A 23,698-nucleotide genomic window follows, 5' to 3' on the forward strand; every position below is an offset into this window, starting at 1 on the left:
ACTTCTTCTCAATAACCAAAAGGCCCAGGGTACTGATATTGGGCCTGTAGCATGCTGGGATGAAGGACTATCAAGTTTGTTCAACTGAATGACCTTGACCAACTTTCAAGGTCACAGGGGTCAAATGTCGTAAAATCTTCAAGCGACTTCTTTTCAATTAGCAAAAGGGCCAGGGTACTGAAATTGGGCCTGTAGCATACTGGGATGAAGAACTACCATGTTAGTTCAAATTAATGACCTTGATCCACTTTCAACCTAATGTCCTTGTTCGACAATCAAGGTCAGAGGCGTCATATGTTTAAATCTTTTAAAAGGTTCTTATGAAATCTTAAAATTACAAGTGTTAGATTAATAACAGGTGAGCGATGCAGGCCCATTGGGCCTCTTGTTATATATACACAATTATCATATATATATTTGAAAAAATAAGGCCAAAAATAGCTGGGGAGATGCTGTTCTCTAGAGAGAAAAATTAAGAAAAAATTGATACGTTATCAAGCTACATTAGTATAACAAAATTAAAAGCAATATGACCACACTTGTCATTATTCTGATAGGAGTATTAACAGTAAAGCATTCTAAGATGCTTCTTTTCTTTTAATTATCATTTTCTTTTATTGTTTTTTATTCAAGAAACCACCAGATGTATGTATTCTGCCCCTGGGGACAGGCAATGATATGTCACGTGTCCTAGGGTGGGGCGAAGGCTACACTCATGGAGATGTCAACATTCCAGATATCCTGGAGAAGATCAGTGAAGCACAACCTGCCAGTCTGGACAGGTACTTCTACTCTTGTTTATAACAATACTGTATGTTTCCTGAATACTGTCTTTTCCACTTTTTTGTGAAACATCATTTTAGCAATTACTTAATGAATGTTTAGTAAATTATAACCTTCATTATACTACAGCGTCAAGTCATCCAAAAAACACAAATAAACCTGATAGAAAAATAACATGAACAAAAAGTCTCACTAAAACTAGTAATGTAATGTACAACCAAGATATGGGTTGTGATATTCTACTGAATAATCTGGAAGTAATTGTCCGAAATTCTTTCAATGCGACTGGAAAAGAAAGTTACTTAACATAAAGAAGCTGAGTGTTTAAATTCATCCTTACATCATGTTGATGTTATTCTTGTTTATCTCTGTTATACGGTAGAGTGTCATTGGTTTATATCTGTATCAAATCTTGTGGGATTTTTTCAGGTGGAAAGTGAATATTAGCATGAGGAGTATTGTGATGAAGAAAAAAAAGGTATCTACTAGTTTGTAGTTTATATGACAGTTGCCTCCCCTGACCTGAAAATGTTCCTTCTGTAGGCCTGTGTCTGTCTGTCGCTCAGGTAGTCTGTCTGTAAACAAGTACTGAAGAGATTAGGATGAAACTCAGTATGCAAAATTATTTTGGTCTGTAGTTATGAATTCTCCAATTTAAGATGGATTGGAAAAGCAAAAGGAAGAGTTAATGAATCTCCTAATCTAAATATTATAGTCGTTTAGTCTTGAAGAAACCTTGTTAAAACAAAATCCTTTCCAAAAAATGCTTAAAGTGCAGAAATATAGCCTGTTACATGTCAAAATGTCCTTGAACCTCCCCATATCTATAATGCAATTGGAGGGTCCTTACACAGGTCATGTTACCTTCAGGAAATCAGCGACTATTGATGTAGGACTAGAAAATAAATTATTCAACAAGTCATGCGGACTAGCAAGAAAATCTTGTGTTCAACACTGGTTGACACTTTATGTATGTAATTAAAAGGATCATGAAGAATCATGATATAAGATTATTATAAAACAAAATGGCCACCAGACAACCATCTTGGATTTTGCAATTAAGTTTGTTACTGCTATTTCTCAGGAACTACTGAAGGGATCATGACAAAACATGGTACTAATCCTAAGTTAGGGCCCCGTATCGGAGATACAGGTGACCTATAGTAATCACTCTGTCTGTCTGTCTGTCTGTCTGTCCGTCCACAAATTCTGTTCCTGGCTGATTACTTTGGTATTTATTGACCGATGTACATAAAACTTGGTCAAAATATTCAGTTCACAAAAATACACATTGAGGTAAAAAATCAAGGTCAAAGGTCAAGGTCATTAGGTTCAAAGGTCAAGGTCAAATTTTACATATTTTCACTGGTGAACATTTCGCTATGACATTATGAAGCAAAGTTGTTCGGAATTAAACAAAGAGACACACTGTGGTAAAAAAAAAATCGAGGTCAAAGGTCAAGGTCATTAGATTCAAAGGTCAAGGTCAAATTTGCATCTTTTCACTGATGAACATTTTGTTATGACATTATGAGGCAAAGTTGATCAGAATTAAACAAGGAGTCAACTGACCAAAGGTCAAGGTCATCGGGTCAGGGGTCAAGGTCAAATTTTGTAGCTTTTCACTGGTGAACATTTCGCTATGACATTATGAAGCAAAGTTGTTCGGAATTAAACAAAGAGACACACTGAGGTAAAAAGTCGAGGTCAAAGGTCAAGGTCATTAGATTCAAAGGTCAAGGTCAAATTTTGCATCTTTTCACTGATGAACATTTTGTTATGACATGATGAAGCAAAGTTGATCAGAATTAAACAAGGAGTCAACTGACCAAAGGTCAAGGTCATTGGGTCAAAGGTCAAGGTTAAATTTTGTACCTTTTCCCTGATGAACATTTTGTTATAACATTATGAAGCAATGTTGTTCAGAACTTAACACAGAGTCAACTGACCTTAGGTCCAGGTTACGGGGTCCAAAGGGTCAAGGTCAAGTTTTGTATTTTTCACTGATGAACATTTTATTATGATATCAAGAAGCAAAGTTGGTCGGAATTAAAGAATAAGTCAACTGACCAAAGTTCAGGGTCACTAGGTTAATGGTCAAGGTCATTGCGGTCCAAAGGTCAAAGACAAATTGGACCTCTGACTTTGACCCTGGCTCTTGATGTAGGAGGTATATAAGGTGAAATAAAACAAATTAAAGCTAACAAATGAGTATTGCACCGGTTTTTACATTTCTGTTAGCCCAGCAAATATGGAGGTGGAAGGAAACAAGACTCACATCATAGTACATGTAAAACGTATATTTTGCTTCCTTGTGATTCTTTTTGAAGTCCAAATGTCAAACGTCAAGCTCAGCTATATGGGCAGATTGCTTCTTGATGATTATGGGGGATATATTGCCACAAGACGGGACCCTTACTGACCTGTCAGTGTTCTAGTTTTGCTTTCTTCTGATTTGAAGAAGGCTGAAAAACATGTGGCAACTCCTCCATTTCAGATTTTGTATGGATATTGTTGTAAAGTTTGTTACCAATATTTGAAGGACTTAAGGGATCACTATGAAACTTGATTTCCTGGCTTTGTCTCCAATTTGAGATGGATTGGAACATCTAGAAATTCTATGATGTTTCTATGGTAGACACCAAGATCCCTGTACCTACATTGTACCAGTAAATTCTATGATGTTTCTATGGTAGACACCAACATCCCTGTACCTACATTGTACCAGTAAATTCTATGATGTTTCTATGGTAGACACCAACATCCCTGTACCTACCAGTAAATTCTATGATGTTTCTATGGTAGACACCAAGATCCCTGTACCTACATTGTACCAGTAAATTCTATGATGTTTCTATGGTAGACACCAACATCCCTGTACCTACATTGTACCAGTAAATTCTATGATGTTTCTATGGTAGACACCAACATCCCTGTACCTACCAGTAAATTCTATGATGTTTCTATGGTAGACACCAAGATCCCTGTACCTACATTGTACCAGTAAATTCTATGATGTTTCTATGGTAGACACCAACATCCCTGTACCTACATTGTACCAGTAAATTCTATGATGTTTCTATGGTAGACACCAACATCCCTGTACCTACCAGTAAATTCTATGATGTTTCTATGGTAGACACCAAGATCCCTGTACCTACATTGTACCAGTAAATTCTATGATGTTTCTATGGTAGACACCAACATCCCTGTACCTACATTGTACCAGTAAATTCTATGATGTTTCTATGGTAGACACCAACATCCCTGTACCTACCAGTAAATTCTATGATGTTTCTATGGTAGACACCAAGATCCCTATACCTACCAGTAAATTCTATGATGTTTCTATGGTAGACTCCAAGATCCCTGTACCTACCAGTAAATTCTATGATGTTTCTATGGTAGAACCCAAGATCCCTATACCTACCAGTAAATTCTGTGATGTTTCTATGGTAGACACCAAGATCATTGTTCCTACATTGTACCGGTAAATTCTATGATGTTTCTATGGTAGACACCATGATCCCTGTACCTACCAGTAAATTCTATGATGTTTCTATGGTAGACACCCAAGATCCTTGTACCTACATTGTACCAGTAAATTTTATGGTGTTTCTATGGTGGACACCAAGATCCCTGTACCTACCAGTAAATTCTATGGTGTTTCTATGGTAGACACAAAGATCCTTGTACCTACATTGTACCAGTAAATTCTGTGATGTTTCTATGGTAGACACCAAGATCCTTGTACCTACATTGTACCTGTAAATTTTATGGTGTTTCTATGGTGGACACCAAGATCCCTGTACCTACCAGTAAATTCTATGATGTTTCTAAGGTAGACACCTTGATCCCTATACCTACCAGTAAATTCTATGATGTTTCTATGGTAGAACCCAAGATCCCTATACCTACCAGTAAATTCTGTGATGTTTCTATGGTAGACACCAAGATCATTGTTCCTACATTGTACCGGTAAATTCTATGATGTTTCTATGGTAGACACCATGATCCCTGTACCTACCAGTAAATTCTATGATGTTTCTAAGGTAGACACCTTGATCCCTATACCTACCAGTAAATTCTATGATGTTTCTATGGAAGACACAAAGATACTTGGACCTACATTGTACCAGTAAATTCTATGATGTTTCTATGGTAGACACCAAGATCCTTGTACCTACATTGTACCAGTAAATTTTATGGTGTTTCTATGGTGGACACCAAGATCCCTGTACCTACCAGTAAATTCTATGATGTTTCTATGGAAGACACAAAGATACTTGTACCTACATTGTACCAGTAAATTCTATGATGTTTCAATGTTAGACACCAAGATCCCTGTACCTACCAGTAAATTCTATGATGTTTCAATGGTAGACCCCAATACCCCTGTACCTACCAGTAAATTCTATGATGTTTCTGTGGTAGACACCAAGATCCTTGTACCTACATTGTACCAGGAAATTCTATGATGTTTCTATGGTAGACACCCAAGATCCTTGTACCTACATTGTACCAGTAAATTCTATGATGTTTCTATGGTAGACACCCAAGATCCTTGTACCTACATTGTACCAGTAAATTCTATGATGTTTCAATGGTAGACACCAATATCCCTGTACCTACCAGTAAATTCTATGATGTTTCTGTGGTAGACACCAAGATCCTTGTACCTACATTGTACCAGTAAATTCTATGATGTTTCAATGGTAGACACCAAGATCCCTGTACCTACCAGTAAATTCTGTGATGTTTCTATGGTAGACACCAAGATCCTTGTACCTACATTGTACCAGTAAATTCTATGATGTTTCTATGGTAGACACCAAGATCCCTGTACCTACCAGTAAATTCTATGATGTTTCTATGGTAGACACCAAGATCCCTGTACCTACCAGTAAATTCTATGATGTTTCTATGGTAGACACCAAGATCCCTGTACCTACCAGTAAATTCTATGATGTTTCTATGGTAGACACCAAGATCCCTGTACCTACCAGTAAATTCTATGATGTTTCTATGGTAGACACCAAGATCCCTGTACCTACCAGTAAATTCTATGATGTTTCTATGGTAGACACCAAGATCCCTGTACCTACCAGTAAATTCTATGATGTTTCTATGGTAGACACCAAGATCCCTGTACCTACCAGTAAATTCTATGATGTTTCTATGGTAGACACCAAGATCCCTGTACCTACCAGTAAATTCTATGATGTTTCTATGGTAGACACCAAGATCCCTGTACCTACCAGTAAATTCTATGATGTTTCTATGGTAGACACCAAGATCCCTGTACCTACCAGTAAATTCTATGATGTTTCTATGGTAGACACCAAGATCCCTGTACCTACCAGTAAATTCTATGATGTTTCTATGGTAGACACCAAGATCCCTGTACCTACCAGTAAATTCTATGGTGTTTCTATGGTAGACACCAAGATCCCTGTACCTACCAGTAAATTTTATGGTGTTTCTATGGTAGACACCAACATCCCTGTACCTACCAGTAAATTCTATGATGTTTCAATGGTAGCACCAAGATCCCTGTACCTACCAGTAAATTCTATGATGTTTCAATGGGAGACACCAAGATCCCTGTACCTACCAGTAAATTCTATGGTGTTTCAATGGTAGACACCAAGATCCCTGTCCCTACCAGTAAATTCTATGATGTTTCTATGGTAGACACCAAGATCCTTGTACATACCAGTAAATTCTGTGATGTTTCTATGGTAGTCACCAAGATCCCTATACCTACCAGTAAATTTTATGGTGTTTCTATGGTAGACACCAACATCCCTGTACCTACCAGTAAATTGTATGATGTTTCAATGGTAGCACCAAGATCCCTGTACCTACCAGTAAATTCTATGATGTTTCTATGGTAGACACCAAGATCCCTGTATCTGGTTTTTTATGAAATCAAAAACAAAATACTTTCAACCACAATGCTTTTGCCCCATTAATTTACTGTATATAAGACCATTTTGTTAAGCAGGTGTATCTGCTGGATAACCGTACTCAGTAGGGAAGCAGACGTAAACCCTATCAATCAACCTATCAATCAGGCTGGTGTACAGGTGTTCTTTGTCATTACAGGTGATAATGAACAACTACGCCTCTATAGGTGTGGATGCCCTAGTAACCCTCAACTTCCATCGACAGAGGGAGAGCCGGCCATGGCTGTTTGCACACCGCCTAATCAATAAGGTACTGAAATGTACAGTGTAGTACTACCTTTATATCTCTGTGTCAAGGACTCTATTGTTTCAGGTTCAATAGATATGCATCAGTGATATTTTTATCAAAGCTGTAAACAAAAAGATACCTGTTATGGGATTCAAAGTGATGGCACAAAAAATACATATATTCTTACAGAATATCATTTTAGTATTGTTCTTAATATGTCTACAAGTCACATATCTGTGACTCAGTGATGTTTGCATTTGTCACATACCTGATTCATGTCATGCTTAAAACGACATGTTATACAATCGACATAATCTGTACATCTTGGAATTCATACAGTGTCATTTTCACATTACATGAGCAGAGAGTTCCTTTGACTGTAGTATTGTCTTTTTTTCAGAAGAAGTATTAAAGTCTTGTTCAGAAAACTAATTCCTCACATGATTTCTCTCGGTTTTCGGAAACCTAGTCAGGTAATTAATCACCACATGATGTGTAGCTATACATCTGCGAATTTGAAAAATCTGGATGGTAGATAATGGAATAGGGTATTTCAATTTTACACCATGTCTGTCTTATAAATACATACCCATGGCTATGTACATGTGATAGAGATAAAAAGATAATAAAGAGTAAAAGAAAGCTACCTTAGCAGGGAAAGGAATCGTTTAATGGTCTCATTTTAATGTAATGCCATTTTGTCAAGATAAAATATAAAATAAACTTTAATATTAATGTTTTATTGTAGAAAACATGTAATAAAAATTGAAATTAAACAAATCTATTTTGCTGAGAAGAAGAGGGAAAATTCTGTTTTTCCCATAAAAATCATAAAAATTAAATGATAAGTTCTTAACCTTTGAACCACATACCCAGTAAAATTTAACATACCCTAATTGTTTCATAATACAATTTATTGTTCATAGAAATGTTGATTTAATGTTATTTGCCCAGATCTGATAAATATTTTAAATTACAATGTACCACTATCTAATCAATACTATTTGTAAGATTCACCAACACATGCAATGGAATTTAATGGATTTTAAGGAAAAAATATTTTACTTTCTTGTCTACCCAAAAAATTAAAATAACGATGTTTTGGAGAAAATAAACAATACTTGAAGTATGGACTTGTCCTAGAAACTGTGCTTGTCAGTATGTAAATAGATCTTACTGTTCTGTCTATGTAACAAAATGGAAAAAAAGCCAACATAAATCTTCCAAAACAAAATCAATACAATGTATATCATATGATATGTAATATATATAAATATAGATTATTTTGCTATTTGTACATGGATACCTGTACTTCAACATTTGTATCAATGATATAATGTAACAAGAAAAAACATTGAACAAAAGGCCACATTTCACACCTGTGCCCTCTCAAACAAAGACATATAAACAAAAATATGTTGCTCTTATTCAGGGAAAATACAACTTTGTAACAACAGAGTTAATACATTTTAAGAATCGTAAGCCTTGATTATCAGAAGACTCTTGGCGTATAACGCGTTGCAATTTTGATCATATTATGAGTATGGGTCAGAAAAATTTAAGCCGACGACCTCCATCACCACCCTTCACCCAAACCGTTATTTTAGTGAGTTCAGTTTTAACACATTTCGATTGGCAGGTTTTGCAATCACCATACAATAGGATAAATAGTACACTGAGGTATACCGTCTATACACTCAAGTCACTGGGGTATACCGTCTACACACTCCAGTCACTGGGATATACTGTCTACACACTCCAGTCACTGAGGAATACCGTCTACACACTCCAGTCACTGAGGTATACTGTCTACACACTCCAGTCACTGTGGTATACCGTCTTACACACTCCAATCACTGTGGTATACCGTCTCCACACCCCAGTCACTGAGATATACCGTCTACGCACGCAAGTCACTGGCGTATACCGTTTACACACCCCAGTCACTGAGCTATACCGTCTACACACCCCAGTCACTGAGGAATACCGTCTACACACTCCAGTCACTGAGGTATACCGTCTACACACTCCAGTCACTGGGATATACTGTCCAAACACTCCAGTCAATGAGGTATACCGTCTACACACCCCAGTCACTGGGGTATACCGTTTACACACCCCAGTCACTGAGGAATAACGTCTACACACTCCAGTAACTGAGGTATACCGTTTACACCCCCCAGCCACTGAGGGATAAAGTCTAAACACTCCAGTCACTGAGGAATACCGTCTACACACCCCCGTCACTGAGGTATACCGTAAACACACCCCAGTCACTGTGGTATACCGTCTACACACTCCAGACACTGAGGTATACCGTCTACCCACTCCAGTCACTGAGGTATACCGTCTACACACTCCAGTCACTGAGGTATACTGTCTACACACTCCAGTCACTTTGGTATACCGTCTACACACTCCAGTCACTGTGGTATACCGTCTACACACCCCAGTCACTGAGGTATACCGTCTACACACTCCAGTCACTGAGATATACCGTCTATACACGCAAGTCACTGGGGTATACCGTTTACACACCCCAGTCACTGAGGTATACCGTCTACACACTCCAGTCACTGAGGTATACCGTCTACACACTCCAGTCACTGAGGTATACTGTCTACACACTCCAGTCACTGTGGTATACCGTCTACACACTCCAGTCACTGTGGTATACCGTCTACACACCCCAGTCACTGAGGTATACCGTCTACACACTCCAGTCACTGAGGTATACCGTCTACACACTCCAGTCACTGAGGTATACTGTCTACACACTCCAGTCACTGTGGTATACCGTCTACACACTCCAGTCACTGTGGTATACCGTCTACACACCCCAGTCACTGAGGTATACCGTCTACACACTCCAGTCACTGAGATATACCGTCTATACACGCAAGTCACTGGGGTATACCGTCTACACACCCCAGTCACTGAGGTATACCGTCTACACACTCCAGTCACTGAGGTATACCGTCTACACACTCCAGTCACTGAGGTATACTGTCTACACACTCCAGTCACTGTGGTATACCGTCTACACACTCCAGTCACTGTGGTATACCGTCTACACACCCCAGTCACTGAGGTATACCGTCTACACACTCCAGTCACTGAGATATACCGTCTATACACGCAAGTCACTGGGGTATACCGTCTACACACCCCAGTCACTGAGGTATACCGTCTACACACTCCAGTCACTGAGGTATACCGTCTACACACTCCAGTCACTGAGGTATACCGTCTACACACTCCAGTCACTGTGGTATACCGTCTACACACTCCAGTCACTGAGGTATACCGTCTACACACCCCAGTCACTGAGGTATACCGTCTACACACTCCAGTCACTGAGATATACCGTCTATACACGCAAGTCACTGGGGTATACCGTCTACACACCCCAGTCACTGAGGTATACCGTCTACACACTCCAGTCACTGAGGTATACCGTCTACACACTCCAGTCACTGAGGTATACCGTCTACACACTCCAGTCACTGTGGTATACCGTCTACACACTCCAGTCACTGAGGTATACCGTCTACACACCCCAGTCACTGAGGTATACCGTCTACACACTCCAGTCACTGAGATATACCGTCTATACACGCAAGTCACTGGGGTATACCGTCTACACACCCCAGTCACTGAGGTATACCGTCTACACACTCCAGTCACTGAGGTATACCGTCTACACACTCCAGTCACTGAGGTATACTGTCTACACACTCCAGTCACTTTGGTATACCGTCTACACACTCCAGTCACTGTGGTATACCGTCTACACACCCCAGTCACTGAGGTATACCGTCTACACACTCCAGTCACTGAGGTATACCGTCTACACACTCCAGTCACTGAGGTATACTGTCTACACACTCCAGTCACTTTGGTATACCGTCTACACACTCCAGTCACTGTGGTATACCGTCTACACACCCCAGTCACTGAGGTATACCGTCTACACACTCCAGTCACTGAGGTATACCGTCTACACACTCCAGTCACTGAGGTATACTGTCTACACACTCCAGTCACTTTGGTATACCGTCTACACACTCCAGTCACTGTGGTATACCGTCTACACACCCCAGTCACTGAGGTATACCGTCTACACACTCCAGTCACTGAGGTATACCGTCTACACACTCCAGTCACTGAGGTATACTGTCTACACACTCCAGTCACTGTGGTATACCGTCTACACACTCCAGTCACTGTGGTATACCGTCTACACACCCCAGTCACTGAGGTATACCGTCTACACACTCCAGTCACTGAGGTATACCGTCTACACACTCCAGTCACTGAGGTATACCGTCTACACACTCCAGTCACTGTGGTATACCGTCTACACACTCCAGTCACTGAGGTATACCGTCTACACACTCCAGTCACTGAGGTATACCGTCTACACACTCCAGTCACTGAGGTATACCGTCTACACACTCCAGTCACTGTGGTATACCGTCTACACACTCCAGTCACTGAGGTATACCGTCTACACACCCCAGTCACTGAGGTATACCGTCTACACACTCCAGTCACTGAGGTATACCGTCTACACACTCCAGTCACTGAGGTATACTGTCTACACACTCCAGTCACTTTGGTATACCGTCTACACACTCCAGTCACTGTGGTATACCGTCTACACACCCCAGTCACTGAGGTATACCGTCTACACACTCCAGTCACTGAGGTATACCGTCTACACACTCCAGTCACTGAGGTATACTGTCTACACACTCCAGTCACTTTGGTATACCGTCTACACACTCCAGTCACTGTGGTATACCGTCTACACACCCCAGTCACTGAGGTATACCGTCTACACACTCCAGTCACTGAGGTATACCGTCTACACACTCCAGTCACTGAGGTATACTGTCTACACACTCCAGTCACTTTGGTATACCGTCTACACACTCCAGTCACTGTGGTATACCGTCTACACACCCCAGTCACTGAGGTATACCGTCTACACACTCCAGTCACTGAGGTATACCGTCTACACACTCCAGTCACTGAGGTATACTGTCTACACACTCCAGTCACTTTGGTATACCGTCTACACACTCCAGTCACTGTGGTATACCGTCTACACACCCCAGTCACTGAGGTATACCGTCTACACACTCCAGTCACTGAGGTATACCGTCTACACACTCCAGTCACTGAGGTATACTGTCTACACACTCCAGTCACTTTGGTATACCGTCTACACACTCCAGTCACTGTGGTATACCGTCTACACACCCCAGTCACTGAGGTATACCGTCTACACACTCCAGTCACTGAGATATACCGTCTATACACGCAAGTCACTGGGGTATACCGTCTACACACCCCAGTCACTGAGGTATACCGTCTACACGCTCCAGTCACTGAGGTATACCGTTTACACCCCCCAGTCACTGAGGTATAAAGTCTACACACTCCAGTCACTGAGGTATACCGTCTACACACTCCAGTCACTGAGGTATACCGTTTACACCCCCCAGCCACTGAGGTATAAAGTCTACACACTCCAGTCACTGAGGTATACCGTCTACACACTCCAGTCACTATGGTATACCGTCTACACACTCCAGTCATTGAGGTATACCGTCTACACACCCCAGTCACTGATGTATTCCGTCTACACACTCCAGTCACTGAGGTATACCGTCTACACACTCCAGTCACTGTGGTATACCGTCTACACACTCCAGTCACTGAGGTATACCGTCTACACACCCAAGTCACTGAGGTATACCGTCTACACACTCCAGACACTGAGGTATACCGTCTACACACTCCAGTCACTGGGGTATACCGTTTACACCCCCCAGTCACTGAGGTATACTGTCTACACACTCCAGTCACTGGGGTATACGGTCTACACACTCCAGTCACTGGGGTATACCGTCAACACACTCCAGTCACTGAGGTATACCGTCTACACAATCCAGTCACTGAGTTATACCGTTTACACCCCCCAGTCACTGAGGTATACCGTCTACACACTCCAGTCACTGAGGAATAACGTCTACACACTCCAGTCACTGAGGAATAACGTCTACACACTGCAGTCACTGAGGTATACTGTCTACACACTCCAGTCACTGTGGTATACCGTCTACACACTCCAGTCACTGAGGTTGACGTCTACACACTCAAGTCACTGAGGAATACCGTCTACACACTCCAGTCACTGTGGTATACGGTCTACACACTCCAGTCACTGATTATACCGTCTACACACTCCAATCCACTCACATGGCAATAATCCACCGTCTATATATAGAATTGGTCTTCACAACAGTACATACTTCTTAAAACGATACAATCCAACGGTATTTGTTAGAGAAGTTTTCAACTACTAGACTTTTTCATTTTGTATAAATAAAAACAAGATTCAGCACAAATATCCATTAAAATATCATTTTCTTTGAGTGTTCTACCACCACCGTGGTCTCCATCTTAAATCGTTTTGGGGAACCCTCGGACCAACTTTGGTTTTTTTTACTCCGCCATGTATTGCACCATTTCACTTTTCTATTATCATTGGTACTCAATGAGCCGAAAAGAGTATCACAGTAATTGTCCTGTTGCTATATCTGGTGACAATAATCTCCAACGATACACGGCTACTCAGTCTTACATGTGCCTAATCTTAACCGTACCGATATCTCTTCACCTGACCGTCCGCAAAGCCTACCCAAAGGACATTATTATTTTGCATGCCAACGGCCATGGGACAGGCTTCGATGGTTTTGAGGAGCGTCCTGAGGAAACGGCCCTCCCCACTTAGCAGATCGATGGAACTGCGAAGGTAGTCGGCCACTACTATGTGACCCAGCTGACTGTCGTATGCCATGTCGGCAGGTAAGAAGATTTGAGGCGATGGCGGGTTCAGCTCCAACGGGGAAACAGACTGGGCCAAATCGATCCAACGTGCAATACTGACGCTATGTGGTCCTGCCAACATGTCCTTTCGCTTCTGAGATGTGCTTAGGCCCCGCGTGGACGATTTGATGACGGGGTTCTCATGGAATTTTTGTAGGGACTTCGATGGGAGTCCAGACGTGAGAATGGTGACCCGCAGCTCCTCTTCCTCCGGTCCCAAGCAACTCTTGGCGTGGAGCACAGCAATCTGGCCAGATACTGGACTAGATACGATTCGGAACGGATGTGGGAAATTCAGAGATATTTTTGGTGCCGAATCTAGATCCGCCTCTGAGTAAAATACTGCTTTGAACTGGAAGCCCACTATGACTATGCCGTTGTCTGTAACACAGATAGTGATAGGTACGTCAGTTGTCTGTATCATGTCCTCCGAGATCGCGTTCAGAGTCCTTCGTCGCTTGAGCCGAACTATTTTGACAGTCATGTCCTTGCAACAGAGCCAGAGATGACCGGTAGAGGGCGACACTGATATATCGTTGATCGCCTGGTCCTCGTCCAATGTTACACCCTCAAGTTTGGACCCCTCATGAGTGACGAGTGTCGCCCGCGTATTATTTCCAGCCAGTATCCATGCGCCTTCTGAGGTAGGACAGATAGATTTGACGGGGTACAGATGTTTGAAGCTTGACAGTTGTGCCGATATCTCCGGCCGTGCGTGGGAAGGCATATCCTTGGGCGTAATGGATTTTATTGCCGGCTTTTGTGGGACTTTCCACATTGGCAGTGTTTCTCCTTTCTCCGCTACCTCGTCCTCGTCCTGCTGGACCCCACAGGTGTTGGTGAGTGTCCCCGTTGTCAGTTTCTGATTCCTCAGCAGGAACAGAAGTGATGTGTTGACTTTAAATTCGGTCAGGCTTGTAATCGGACGTTCTGGTAGCCTGAAGCCTGACCATGCCCTGTCTCGCTCGAAATCGTAGATTTGAACCTTGTTGCCCTGCTGGAGCATGCGCTTGCTGTTCTGAAGCTGATCGTCCATGTCCCGGAATGACGCTAATAGAGAGTACTTGTACTTGAGTAGGCGGTCTGAGTTCTGTTTCTCCATCTGGCGAAACGTCTTGGCGTACTCGGACGTCTGCTCGTCTACCTCCGCCTTTATGGATTCGCCCTGGGTGTCCACACACTCCACCATGTTGTCATAGTGCTTTTTGTTTTTCTCAAGCATATCATTGACATAGTCGATCTCGTCCTGTATCTTGGGGAGTCTTTGTCGGTCAATAGCCCGGATGTAGCTCTGGATGCTTCCTTCTTTCTCGGGAATGACATCATCCAGTTTAATAATGCGATGGCGAGGGTGGTCGCTCACACAGTCGACACATATTAGCCGACCTGAACAGTCCTCGCACACGAAAATCACATTCTGCCAACTGTGCAGGTCACACTTGTGAAGACCCTTTGTCCGCGAGAGCATGGCTATCACTTAAATGTCATTAGCAGTTGTTATATACCATAAACAACAGTAAAGCAAGCCTTCATAAATATTACGAGAGTCCCCAACATCAAATTGTAAATTGAAAATGGGCCCCTACACCTTGTTCTGTAATGCTGATCCCACGAAACCTGCAATACGTATATAGTAATTTAATAGCTGATACAATGACAAATATCTTGTTCAGGACTTTGTTTCACAAATGTTGTCACCTCGCCAAATACAGCATTGCCAACAGCGTATACTGTTTCAGTGGGCTTGTTTGATTACTCACTAATTAATTATTAAGTGTTCTCGCTTGGTTAATTATCAGACAATTGATATTTGGAGTAACGGTGAAGGTAATGCCATTTTGTTATTGTTTTTCACTTATAAACATGATTGTAAGTAAGTTTATTTTAAATGTCGTTAATCTATCAGATATCTGTTCGCTTTGTTTTAGGTACACGTTAAAGGGTGGTCTATAGCGTGTGTAATTTGTTGGTAACATAGAAATTTGGTGCTAGTCCAATAGTACTATAAGACAGATACGTATGTTGTACCATAAGAACATGAATGGGTTCGAAAGATGGACGACAGATAGGCCAATGACACGCTTTACTAGGTCTGTCAGGCGCCATTGTGTGGGGTCATCTCTACTCTTTACGTATGCCACGGCGTCTGTTCGTATGACTGATTTACATCAGTAAGCCCATTGCTGTCGTGTAACCAATGGGAATATCGTTACTGTCATACGTTTATTTCAAAAGGGGCTTTTGCAATAAAACAAGACCAATTAAGATAACAAAACGCGTTGAGAAATGACGTGAATATTCATTTGTGGGAAAAGGAGGATAGCCAATATTTTACACATTGAAAAATGGAGATAATGAATATTGAACCGTGGAAAAATGGATTTCGCGAAAATTGAAACGTAGAGAAAATCAAACTCAATCAAAGGTTATATAAGGTCTTTAAGTTTTTAGGATAATCAGTATACATGTATATCAAAAGGATTATAAACATCGATCAATACAAACTACCTTTTAGTTGTACTTGCTATACCACGGTTATACCAAAGTCAACATATGGTCATTTATGATCAAAAGTCAAATTTGTCATCAATTTTGGTCAAAACCATTTATCCTTCATCTGCTCATGCTGAACTAAAACATAATCATACCGAATACAATTGTGTATATGACACTAATGTCAACTATACCATAGGCCAATACAAGGACACCATAGATCACATGTCACATTATCAGTATCGACCAATACCGTAGGCCAACATAAGGACGCAATCGGTCACATGTCACATAATCGGTATCGACCAATACCATAGGCCAACATAAGGACGCAATAGGTCCCATGTCACATTATCGGTATCGACCAATACCATAGGCCAACACAAGGACATCATAAGTCACATGTCACATTATTAGTATCGACCTATACCGTAGGCCAACATAAGGACGATATAGGTCACATGTCACATTATCAGTATCGACCAATACCGGAGGCCAACATAAGGACGCAATCGGTCACATGTCACATAATCGGTTTAGACCAATACCATAGGCCAACATAAGGACGCAATAGGTCACATGTCACATTATCGGTATCGACCAATACCATAGGCCAACACAAGGACATCATAAGTCACATGTCACATTATTAGTATCGACCAATACCATAGGCCAACATAAGGACGATATAGGTCACATGTCACATTATCAGTATCGACCAATTCCATAGACCAACATAAGGACACCATAAGTCACATGTCACATCAGTATAGACCAATAGGGAAAACCTTGGTACCTTTACTTGCACGTGCAAGTCAAAGAAAACACAAGGATCAATGTAGATGTGATAAAAGTGATGAACTTTGTTAGGATTTTTGAATTACTGAATAATGAACATTATGAACTGACTTATGGTCAAATATTAGTATTTGGCCAGTAGCTTGCTTAGGTCAAGGCGTATAACGTTCCTGAGAATTCCCATGCCTCAGTTATAATATAACATGGGCAAATTTATGTTAAAAATCTTAGAAGCCTAGAGTAACTCAATATTTCGAGTAGTTTGTTAGAATACATGGCAGTTGACAAATGTCAAATTATTGACTTCGACACGCTTTCAAGGTTGCTAGGGTCAAACGTGTGACCATTTTCAGCATTTCTTAAAGATCCGTTGTTCTAGATTAACGATATTTGCCTTTAACTTGTGTTAATGGCTATAAAGTTTGCGTATATCGGTCAAAGGAGTCACAAGGCCTCGAGTAGTGCAGTAGGCCTATTGGCTATCGTGATCACATGTTGAACGTGACTGACGTGTTTGTACTGTGATAATCTATCGTAATACATTCAATATCACTCTAAACCATTTGAAACATGATTTCATGTTTTTACTCGCTAACAGATGCCAACTGCTGTTACATCCCTTCATTAGAAGTAATATGTCCTAAAACATGGTTCCTAACAACAAGCTAATTTTGATGTCCTTAAAAAGTAGTTATTAAAGAATTTTATCAAAGGTTTTCTTCATTCCTACCAATAACGTCGTGTATTCTTCGTCGATTTTTTAAAAGGAGCACATGCGATATGTTTTATTCATAATTAAATTAACACTTGTGCTAATGGACAGTTAATAGGAGCGCTCCAGTGTCGCCCTTATTCGTCATTCACCGCCGCGTGGGGAGCCTGTAATGTTTCTCGGGTCATCCTTTGATGTCGGTGGAATTTTTTACTGAAAGCTTCTGTCGAACAGATGAAAAAATCAAATGGCGATGAATAAACATGTTCAGCATTCTGTTGGTGTTTAGGACACTGAGAAATGCTAACATGTAACTGCTGGGGCCATGTCGATGTCTATCTCAGGTCGGAGTTCAGTTAAGGCTGGCAGAGTACTTGACTCCCGTTTGATTCTACCAACACTATTACTCAACATAATAATTATGTCACGTAACTCTATGCATTCTTGTCTGTTGCTTATTTTCGAAACATCCCACGACGCGTGTTATATTATGCGCGGTAACACACGTGCATGTCGCGATTACGTGTAGTTACATACGGGCTTGTGATAACTTGTGGTAACGTGCGTGCATAGCGTGGTTCAGTGTTGTTACGTACATGCATGTCGTGATTAGATGTGCTAATGTACGTGCATGACGTGATTACGCGTTTACACGTACGTACATGTCGGGATTACGCGTAGTAACGAAGATGTGAACAGTTCACCAATAATGTAGACGTATTAATGTCATATAGTTAGACATTAGGTCCCAGTAGAAGCATTGCTCTATATATATGCTAGGCGGACTCATGTGTACTAGGTACGTGTGTTGGGGTTCGTGTGTACTAGGTACGTATGTTGGGGTTCGTGTGTACTAGGTAGTGTGTTGGGTTTCGTGTGTTGGGGTTCGTGTGTACTAGGTACGTGTGTTGGGGTTCGGGTGTACTAGGTACGTGTGTTTGGGTTCGTTTGTACTAGGTACGTGTGTTGGGGTTCGTGTGTACTAGGTACGTGTGTGGGGGTTCGTGTGTACTAGGTACGTGTGTTGGGGTTCGGGTGTACTAGGTACGTGTGTTGGGGTTCGTGTGTACTAGGTACTTGTGTTGGGGTTCGTGTGTAGTAGGTACGTGTGTTGTGGTTCGTGTGTACTAGGTACTTGTGTTGGGGTTCGTGTGTACTAGGTTCGTGTGTTGGGGTTCGTGTGTACTAGGTACTTGTGTTGGGGTTCGTGTGTAGTAGGTACGTGTGTTGGGGTTCGTGTGTACTAGGTACGTGTGTTGGGGTTCGTGTGTACTAGGTAGTGTGTTGGGTTTCGTGTGTTGGGGTTCGTGTGTACTAGGTACCTCTATTGGGGTTCGTGTGGACTAGGTACGTGTGTGGGGATGCATGTGTACTAGGTTCGTCTAGTGGGGTTCGTGTGTAGTAGGTATGTGTGTAGCTGTTCGTGTGTGCTAGGTAGTGTGTTGGATTTCGTGTGGTGGGGTTCGTGTGTAGTAGGTACTTGTGTTGGGGTTCATGTGTACTAGGTACGCGTGTTGGGGTTCGTGGGGTCTAGGTACGTGTGTTGGGTTTCGTGTGTTGGGGTTCGTGGGTACTAGGTACGTGTGGTGGGGTTCGTGTGTACCCCGTAGTGTGTTGGGTTTGGTGTGTTGGGGTTCGAGTGTACTAGGTAGTGTGATGGATTTAGTGTGTTGGGGATCGTTTGTACTAGGTACGTGCGTTGGGGTTCGTGTGTTTTAGGTTCGTGTGTTGTGGTTCGTGTGGACTAGGTACTTGTGTTGTGGTTCGTGTGGACTAGGTACTTGTGTTGGGGTTGGTGGGTACTAGGGACGTGTGTTAGGGTTCGTGGGTACTAGGTACGTGTGCTGGGGTTCGTGTGTACCCCGTAGTGTGTTGGGTTTCGTGTGTTGGGGTTCATGTGTACTAGGTACGTGTATTGGGGTTCGTGTGTAGTAGGTACGCGTGTTGGGGTTCGTGTTTACTAGGTACGTGTGGTGGGGTTCGTGTGTACCCCGTAGTGTGTTGGGTTTGGTGTGTTGGGGTTCGAGTGTACTAGGTAGTGTGATGGATTTAGTGTGTTGGGGATCGTTTGTACTAGGTACGTGCGTTGGGGTTCGTGTGGACTAGGTACTTGTGTTGGGGTTCGGTTGTACTAGGTACGTGGGTTGGGGTTGGTGTGGGCTAGGTACGTGAGTTGGGGTTCGTTGGGACTAGGTACGTGTGTTAGGTTTCGTGTGTACTAGGGGCGTGTGTTGGGGTTCATGTGTACTAGGTACGGGTGTTAGGGTTCGTGCGTACTAGGTACGTGTATTGGGGTTCGTGTGGACTAGGTACGTGTGTGGGGATGCATGTGTACTAGGTTCGTGTGTTGGGGTTCGTTGGGACTAGGTACGTGTGTTCCCGTTCGTGTGTACGAGGTACGTGTGTTGGGTTTCGTGTGTTGGGGGTCGTGTGTTGGGGTTCGGGTGGTCTAGGTACGTGAGTTAGGGTTCGTGGGGTCTAGGTACGTGTGTTTGGGTTCGTTTGTTCTAGGTACGTGTGTTCCCGTTCGTGTGTACGAGGTACTTGTGTTGGGGTTGGTGGGTACTAGGGACGTGTGTTGGGGTTCGTGTGTACTAGGTACGTGTGTTGGGGTGTAATGTGGTACTTATTATTACCACCGGCTGGTTCCCATTACCGAGTCTTGCTCCCAAATGTTTACACCATTTCTACTTAATGTTTGTCTTTATTGTTACGGTAATTGGAAAACTCTTACAAAAACTCTAAAAACTCTAATACTTTTTAAGTTGATCACTTCACTCTCGGGGTCCTATGCACTGCTATATGTGCCGACACAGATGTGAGACGGGCGGTGGAACAATTCCGGGTACCCATTGCGGGCTGTGTTTACCCGTGGGAATAACCCCTCCCACTGAAAGGACATTATACACGTGCGAAATTCCCTATCATAGGAATTTATGGTCCCTACATGTGTGACCGTCCTCATCTACAGACAGATATTATTTAGTCATACATGTACAATGTACCTGTGATATTATCCTATGTGGAGAATACCTCAAGTGCCACCATTGCCACCCTACTTTACCACCACGCTTTGCGTTCTATTTTTATCAGGATCAGAGAGCTAATAGCTAATTGGTCATTTGGTTATAATCTGGGTGTAGTTGTACATTGTAATTAGGAAGGGTTGGTAAAGGTATTGGGTGGGCTTTGCTGCCAGGCCGGTGAGGGATTTCGCGAGCCGGAGGGGGATGTCATTGGGCTAGGCACGGTTCCAGTGTAATTAACGTGTTGAGTTACCCGTCACAGACTACCAGGGCGTCTTCCCACATAGACATTCATAAATTAATCTTGATGTTGACACTGTCTCATACTCTCACACGACTGAATCACCTCCTTACTGAACTCGCTCAAAATCGGCAAGTTCCAGAGACCTAGGTTAGGGGACTCACTTTTTCTAGTCATGGTGTACTCTCTCGTTTTGACATTGTATACAATAACGTTACATGTGCTGTGTTATCTGGACAGGCCATGGTAAATATGTACATATACATAGGTAAGCTCCGCTTTTTACTGTTAACCCCTGTCTGAAGCCACTTGCTTATTTTAAATGTCTTTTTTTGGTACAACCCCCATTGTGTATTCGATTAAATAACCCGTAAACTATCTTTTATGATTGTTTCATGAACATGTTTGTTATGATTTCTCCGTTAATAACCTATAAACAAACAGACCAATCAACAGTAACGGTCATTGGTATGAAAATGCATGACTCTCCTCTATGTATGTAGTTTCCTCCGTTACCAAGATGTTAATCTACACGACCAATGTTCATGTTGTAGCGCTGATTTGTTGTTTTGTTGCAGTCGTTCTACTTAACCCATGAGACCAATATTGTAAAATCTCAAGTGACCTATTGCGATCGCCTTTTGTCCGGCGTCGTCCGTCGTGCGTCCGTAAACAATTTACATTTTCGACTTCTTCTCCAAAATCCCTGAACCAATTTCAATGAAATTTTGCAGAAACCTTCCATGGCCAAAGGTCAACAAAAATAGTGGCCGGTTTGGTCCCAAGCCCCCAGGGGCCTGAGGGGCGGGGCAAAAAAAGGTAAAATTGACTAAAATTTCAAAAATCTTCTTCTCAATACCCAGATAGGGTAGAATCAAATACTCTTCATAGCTTGAAGGGTCTTAAGGTGCTTTACCAAAATTGTGAATTTCTTGACCCTGGGGTCTCACGTTTCCCCCTGGGGAGGGGGTAAACTTTACTATAGTTTATATAGGGAAATCACATTTTGGACCAACATTTGTTTAATTTCCATTGGAAGTAATTCAATTAAAGTTAGTATTATTAAGGTATTGGATAGCAGTTTGATGGTATGAACATATCGGCCCTGACTGACCCCCCGTGGCTGATGGTTGGGGCCAAAAAGGGTTGAATTGACTGAAATTTCAAAAATCTTCTTCTCCCCCTGGGGAAGGAGGGGGGAGGGCAAAATTGATTATGGTTTATAAGGGCAAATGATACTTTGAATATTACATGTTAATAACTGGATGGAATTATAACCCTGAGTTGACAGTTTGATACTTTGAAAATTTTGAGCAAGCCCTACCTCAAGGGCTGTAGGGTGGGGCCCAAAAGAGTCAGTGTGCTAAAATTTCTTCATTTTCCTTGTTTAGAATCGGAGGTGCTAGTTTCAAATTCTTTTTAGTCTTAAATCTGTATGCTAGATATTGAATAAGGTGGGGGTTTTTTGGTTTTTTTGTCACTTTGAATACTATTTCTGTTCATGTTAAAAACCAAATCAACTCTCTGTATAAATATATCAGGTGACTGTTAAGGCCCATGGGTTTTTTGGGTTTTTTTACATGAACAATGTTGAACTGTTGCACTTGTTCTTTCCTTACGGGAACAATGCTGTTGTTCTGCTGTTCTGTTGTTTTGCTGTTCCTCCCTTACGTGACGAGAGTTGAACTGTTGTTCTGTTATTGTAGTTGTGCTGTTGTTCTGCTGTTCTGTTGTTTCGCTGTTCCTCCCTTACGTGACGAGCGTTGAACTGTTGTTCTGCTGTTCTGATTCTTTGCTGTTCCTCCCTTACGTGACGAGCGTTGAACTGTTGTTCTGCTGTTCCGTTGTTTTGCTGTTCCTCCCTTATGTGACGAGTGTTGAACTGTTGTTCTTCTGTTCTGTTGTTTTGCTGTTCCTCCCTTACGTGACGAGTGTTGAACTGTTGTTCTGTTATTGTAGTTGTGCTACTTTACCTACGGGACCAAGGATGTGATGGAGCGGGAGTGTAAATATCTGAACAAGAAGATTACGGTTAGTATCGCCTGTCGTTTATAAATGTAAACTGATTATAGTTTCCTTTCTTTTATGTTTAGAGTCGTGTAACCGACACAAAGCGTTTGGTGCTACATCAACTACGGATTGCGCATCTCTCACTATACAAATATAAAATTTGGACTTGTAACTATGAAATATTTTCACAATTTTTAGCTCATCTGGTCCGAAGGACCATAGTGAGCTTATGCCGTGGCGCTGCGTCCGTGGTCAACTTTTTTCTTTAAAACCTATCTCCTCCTAAACGCCAAAGAGGATTTTAACCAAATTTAGTCTGAAGCATCACTAGGGGAGGCAATCATTTCTTTAATAAATGAGGTTGGTTCGACCCCTGGGCCAGGGGGGCGGGCCCTGAAGGGGAACTTACCTAAATTTGCTTTAAAACGCATCTCCTACTTAACGCCAGTGAGGATTTCAACCAAATTTAGTCTGAAGCATCACTAGGGGAGGGAAATGATTTCTTAAATAAGTGAGGTTGGTTCGACCCCTGAGGCC

The 23,698-nt window shown here is 42.0% G+C and overlaps 1 protein-coding gene across 2 annotated transcripts in view; it reads left to right on the plus strand.

Moving 5' to 3' along the window:
• LOC110461131 (diacylglycerol kinase epsilon-like) overlaps positions 1-23,698 on the plus strand; it is a 36,182-nt gene that overhangs the window by 5,458 nt on the left and 7,026 nt on the right. For both annotated transcript variants that reach the window (XM_021514459.1, XM_021514458.1), the window contains exons 5-8: positions 634-782; positions 1,213-1,261; positions 6,892-7,002; positions 23,111-23,182. In XM_021514459.1, coding sequence (XP_021370134.1) covers positions 634-782; positions 1,213-1,261; positions 6,892-7,002; positions 23,111-23,182 — 381 coding nt within the window. The remainder of the gene's footprint in view (positions 1-633; positions 783-1,212; positions 1,262-6,891; positions 7,003-23,110; positions 23,183-23,698) is intronic.

The sequence above is a fragment of the Mizuhopecten yessoensis genome, unplaced genomic scaffold (assembly GCF_002113885.1).
Source record: "Mizuhopecten yessoensis strain PY_sf001 unplaced genomic scaffold, ASM211388v2 scaffold10573, whole genome shotgun sequence".
Lineage (NCBI taxonomy): Eukaryota > Metazoa > Mollusca > Bivalvia > Pectinida > Pectinidae > Mizuhopecten > Mizuhopecten yessoensis.